The 5,148-nt window shown below is 52.4% G+C and overlaps 1 protein-coding gene across 2 annotated transcripts; it reads left to right on the top strand.

The window, feature by feature from the left end:
- Positions 1–452: 452 nt before the first annotated feature.
- LOC114615944 (gasdermin-D-like) lies at positions 453–5,076 on the top strand. Of its 2 annotated transcripts, none has more exons than XM_028761526.1 (11): positions 453–585; positions 1,499–1,722; positions 1,943–2,135; positions 2,661–2,793; positions 3,089–3,191; positions 3,410–3,460; positions 3,756–3,845; positions 3,963–4,144; positions 4,218–4,362; positions 4,462–4,535; positions 4,665–5,076. In XM_028761526.1, exons 2-11 carry the CDS (start codon positions 1,503–1,505, stop codon positions 4,905–4,907), a joined length of 1,434 nt encoding a protein of 477 aa, XP_028617359.1. In that variant the 5' UTR covers positions 453–585; positions 1,499–1,502; the 3' UTR covers positions 4,908–5,076. The 2 variants fall into 2 exon arrangements, with proteins under 2 accessions (XP_028617359.1, XP_028617360.1); XM_028761527.1 differs by having other exon boundaries at positions 1,322–1,722.
- The last annotated feature ends 72 nt before the right edge of the window (positions 5,077–5,148 follow it).

Below are 5,148 nucleotides of genomic sequence, written 5' to 3'. Positions count from 1 at the left end.
CATTGGCATACACATATCTGTTTGATCTCACACTGCTTATTTTTTTTTAGATTTATTTATTTATTTTATACATATGAGTACACCACCATTGTTCTCTTCAGACACACCCGATCAGGGCATCAGACCCCATTACAGATGGTTATGAGCCCCCAAGTGGTTGCTGGGAATTGAACTCAGGACATCTGGAAGAGCAATTGGTGCTCTTAACCGCTGAGCCATCTCTCTAGTCTGATGCTATTTAGTTTTGATTTGCATTTTCCTGATAACTAATGTCATGCTTGCTGGCTACTGGCACAGTTGTATACCTCTTGTTACTTGGATCCCAGGGAGTTCCCAGTATGGCTCCGGGAAGGAGGAGGAGGCTAGGGCAGGCCACACCCCACCGTTCCAGGAAGAAGGGCTACTTGAAAGCCTCAGCCTGCAGCTTCAGGGTTTCACTTCTGTGTCCTGACTTCTCCAGAACCGCTCTGGCTGGTGGCTCTGGTTACTCCCGGGTTGAACAAACAAGAGACCCCTTCCCAGCACCCCAACACGTCCTTGCTTTGTGTGGTGAGCCGAAATACCTAGGTAGGGGTGAAGATCCAGGTGAGCTACCCTACCACTAAGCCCCTCTCAGAGCCCAGCTGCCCCTACTCTGGTGTGGTCTCTACTCCATGGCCTGGATGCCTGCTTGTTAAGTTGGGGATTCAGCCTTCCAGAAGCCCCACTATACCAGACAGCTTGAAGAGACCCTAGCAGCTAGGGCCTAATCTCTATTGAGGCCACCCACTAGGGATACAGTGGGACCAGCCTGGTTTGTGCTTGTAGCTGGCAGAGGGAGGGTGCTCTTGGGGGAGAGGGGTGAGAAGGGAGGGGGGACGGGGCACTCTCTAAACTTCTGGGCTGAATGCTGGTTCCCTGGCCCACAAGTCCCTCCCTGATCCCCAAGGACCTTCTTGCCTCACTCTCCACCATTAGCCCAGAGACCGGGTTTTGTAGGGGTGTTACCTGTTGGTCTATGCTGCACAGGTTGTCTGCCTCAGGCCTGTTTTGGTCTATGACCCATGAAGGTTCGAGGAGGTCAGGTAACTCACAGAGCTGTACATGAGAGCCTGAAGGAACCACCGAACCCTGGAACCACCGAACACTGGCTTTGCTGTGGGCTCCTGTGCCAAGTCCCTTAGAAGTGAGGGCTCGAGTTCTTTCCCCACCAATGGCCCTCAGCCAGGGAGCACAACAGGGTATCTTAGACTTCAGCAGGTGGCCAGGGGTGACACACAGTAATTAATGGTGTGGATAGTGCAGGACCTGCTGAAATAGGCTATCTCCTCTTCCTCCTCAGTCAAGTGCCGGAGACCCCAGTGAGAGACAGATAAGTGAGCCACAGAGTGAACAGTGCCCTCTGTGTTGTGTTGGTCGGGTAGGATGTGCCAGGACTAACAAGGCAAGGCTATTCTGAAGGGATGGGGTCCTGAGTGCTGGGGGCAACTAAGTATGGACCTCTGCCATCCGGACCCAGGATCATGACATCAGCCTTTCAGAGAGCGGTCAAGAGTGTGATACAGGAGGTGGACCACGGCATAGAAGATCTCATCCCAGTGGACTGCCTTCAGAATTCGATCAGCTTTAAGCCCTACAGCCTCCTGAGCAGGAAACTCTCAAGCTCATGTTTCTGGAAACCCAGTTATACATTTCTCAACATGTCAATCAAGGACATCCTGGAACCCATCTCACCAGAACCAGGTATCTCCTTTACCCACTCCCCTCTTCCACATCCTGAGTCCCCAGATTGAATAGAAGAAGGGAGTGGGCGAAGCCCAGCCTGCCATCTTACTGGGCACGTTCAGCTCTACTCCTCTGGCCCTATTTGCAGAGTGGGGAGTTCTTTAAAGGCCCCATTGCTACAGAGGAAAGACAAGGCAGTGGCTACTGGAATACGACTGTAGAGCTGGTCTCGTTTTAGAACCGGAGTGTATTGGCCACTTCCAAGTCTCTGATGTCATCGATGGGAACATTCAGGGCAGTGTGGTGATGTCAGGCAGGGGAGAAGGGAGAATTGCTGGTGCGGCTGCAGTGTCTGACAGTTCCAGTGCCTCCATGAGTGTGTGTATACTTTCTGTGAATCTGCAGACCTGGTCACTCATTCAACGTGAAAGGTGAGCCCCAGAACGGATGACAGCTCTCTTAACCTCAGCAGCCATGCTTCTTGGAAAGGTTGCTGGGTTCTGGGCATCAGATGGGCTCTGAGGCAGTATCTCTCAGCACTGAACAATGGAAGCCCAAGAGGAAGGGAGCAGTATAAACAAAGTCAGGTGGGGAGGGATGTTAAACCTTGGTTACCAGGACTGTATCCTGAAGATCAGGATATCAAGGAAGGGCCTAAGTCCCTTGGAATCAGGCTGAGCTCCTGGTTGCTATGAAAAGTGGGTGATGCGGAGTTGGAACATTTATGAATCATACATAATGGAGTCCCTCCACAGGCACAGGCATTCACTGCTCTGTGTTTGAACTTGTGATTACCCTCACAAGCACCTAGACACTGTTGGGAATGCCCTAGAAGGGTTCCCAAGCCTGGTATCCACAGACTCCTGGATTCCCTAGCCTTTCTATCTCACCTGTCAGGAGGATGGTGGGGAGGGAGGCTGATCCATGGTGGGCAAGCCCTGGCAATCTTTCTGTAGGCACCTGCAGCAGCCTGAGAATACAATCCTGCAACAGCTTCGGAGTCGTGGGGATGACGTGTTTGTCATCACCAAGGTGCTGCAGACAAAGAAGGAGTTGCAGATCACCCAGGCCCACAGCCAGGAGTCCCAGGTAAGTTTACAGTGCCTGGAGCTTCATGCTTGCAGGTATGTTATGCTAACCCTAACACCAGCCTAGTCCTACTTGGGCACAGAGCAATGGCAGGAATCTTAGAAGCCAGGGGCAACATCCCAGGCAGTGATGGAAGACTCTTCTAAGACCCCTCCAGAAGTAAGCAATAGCCCCACTTGCCCAGTTATCTGGAACTGCTAAAGGCTGGGTCAGCCATTACCAATGACAAGCCTGTCACCAACACTCCACTCATAGCTATTCACTCCACACCCCTGAGCCCATATCCATCCTTCAGGGTGAAGGCAAGGGCCACCAAAGCCAGAACAAGATGGTGACCATTCCTGCAGGCAGCGTCCTTGCATTTCAAGTGTACAAACTGCTCATTGGCTCTTCATGGGGTGAGTGGCAAGGGACTGTCTCTAGAGTCCAGACTCTGTGGCAGAGAAGCGCTTGAGCTAGCCAGGGGATGCTGTGGGTATCTGGCTGCATGATCTCCCAGACAGGGTGGTAAAGTGTGTCAGGACTGAAATGTGGGTCGTAGAGGCAGGATCTCATGAGGTCCCAGGAGCCTTGGGGATAATGGATTGATGACCTGCTTGCTTCTTGCTGTTGCCAGGTATCCTTCTCCTCCCGGATGAGAAAGAGAGGACCTTTGAATCCTCCTCAGGTAAGATCCCAGATACTCTGGCCTTACATGCCCCATAGCTTTGAGGTGTTCTGTACTCAGGGCATGAGGTGGGGACACACCACACATACACATGTATACACAATGGGTGAAGCTCAACTCAGATGATGTTGCTGGGCCTGCTTAGCTTTCCATATGCCCTGGGCTGCCATTATTAGGAGGGATGGGTCTGGGAGGGTCCAGGGAAAATCTCATCCCTCTTTGACATGAGACAATGATCCCTGGGCCACTAATCAAAACAGCTCTTCCCCTTCCACCATCCTGATCTGTTGTCTAGACCATAGAAGAGGAGTGGACCTAGGGCACCATTGCTTTAATCTGCTCGCTGCACTACAGTTGACTGGTGAACAGCACAAATTCATGTCAGGTCAGTAACACCTTGACTACCCTGGAATTCCACGGCTTCTACATCTGCTCCCTGGACCTACCCCTCCTAACTAATGTTCCCCAAGACATCACGGACATCAGGTGGTACTGCCCTCAGTCTCTCCAGATGAAATCCCTGAGGAAGAAGAATTCAGGAAAGACTTCCAAGGCCTGTGTGCAGAGGTGAAGGCTGGCTCCTTAGAACTGGGGAACTTAGAAATAGAGGTGAGAGAACAGCTGCTAGAGGACATCGGGAGGATTTTACAGGACCAGCCCCGCCTGGACGCCTTAGAGGCCTCAGTGAGTGAGAGTGATGGTGGTGGACAGGGTCTGGACAAACCTGCTCAGCCTCATTTACTCCTGCCTCCCTCAGCTACGGCAGGGCCTGTGCAGTGGTGAGCAGGTGGAGCTTCTGGACAGCCCAACAGGCTGCATCCTTGAGTATCTGGTGCTCTGTTCTGCAGAGCCGGCGCTGGAACTAGTAGGCTCTATCTTCTTTCTGTTGGGAGCACTGAATGGTGAGCAGCCCAAGGAGGCATTAGTAGGGATCAGGAAGGGAAGACTAGGTTCTATATGGGGCATTCTGGAACCCTCTCTCAGCCAAGATCTCTCCCCAGTGCTGAGTGAAACTCAGCAGCAGCTGCTGGCTAAGGCTCTGGAGAAAACAGTACTGTCAAAACAGCTGGAGTTGGTGAGTGGACCTAGCCTTCGGGGTGCAATGGGGCCCTGGGGACATCGAGGTTGACATGGGAAGGTGCTGCTTCCCTCAAGCTCAAACTACAGGCAGCATCTATAACCTCTTACCCTCCTCTGTTGGTAGGTGGAGCACATCTTGGAACAGAGTACCCCATGGCAGGAGCAGAGGTCTGTGTCCCTTCCCTCCAGGCTCCTTGGGGACAGCTGGGATGAAGAGGCCCCCATCTGGGTCTTGCTAGAAGAATGTGGCCTAAGGCTGCAGGTGGAACCCCCCCTGGTGCACTGGGAACCGACTTCTCAGGGCCCCACATGTGCTCTCTATGCCTCCCTGGTCCTATTGTCTAGTATAGGCCATGATCTTGATTAGCCTGCAGGCCTCCCTTCCAGCAACATCTCCATGTCCTACCTTCCAGCCAGGGCAGAATCTTGCCAAGCCCATCCTCTAGGAAGGCCAAGTACCCAACTCAGTCACAGGGTTAGAATGCAATGACACCTAGGAGTTGGAAAAATTTAATAAACGTACAAACAAAAGCATAGTGCTGCGTTTCTGAGGGATAATGGTGTAGGACCCCAAAGGGCTGCTATGCCCTGGCTGAACCTTTTCGTAT

This window comes from Grammomys surdaster, unplaced genomic scaffold, assembly GCF_004785775.1.
Source record: "Grammomys surdaster isolate TR1022 unplaced genomic scaffold, NIH_TR_1.0 205204, whole genome shotgun sequence".
Classification (NCBI taxonomy): Eukaryota; Metazoa; Chordata; class Mammalia; order Rodentia; family Muridae; genus Grammomys; species Grammomys surdaster.
This window is presented reverse-complemented; position numbering and strand designations above follow the sequence as displayed.

Bases quoted from the DNA above. Each gene is read 5' to 3' on its own strand.
- LOC114615944 (XM_028761526.1), top strand. From the start codon at position 1,503: ATGACATCAGCCTTTCAGAGAGCGGTCAAGAGTGTGATACAGGAGGTG. The intron at 3,192-3,409 runs GTGAGTGGCAAG...TGCTGTTGCCAG, and splicing joins GCTCATTGGCTCTTCATGGG to GTATCCTTCTCCTCCCGGAT. The intron at 3,846-3,962 runs GTCAGTAACACC...TACTGCCCTCAG, and splicing joins ACAGCACAAATTCATGTCAG to TCTCTCCAGATGAAATCCCT.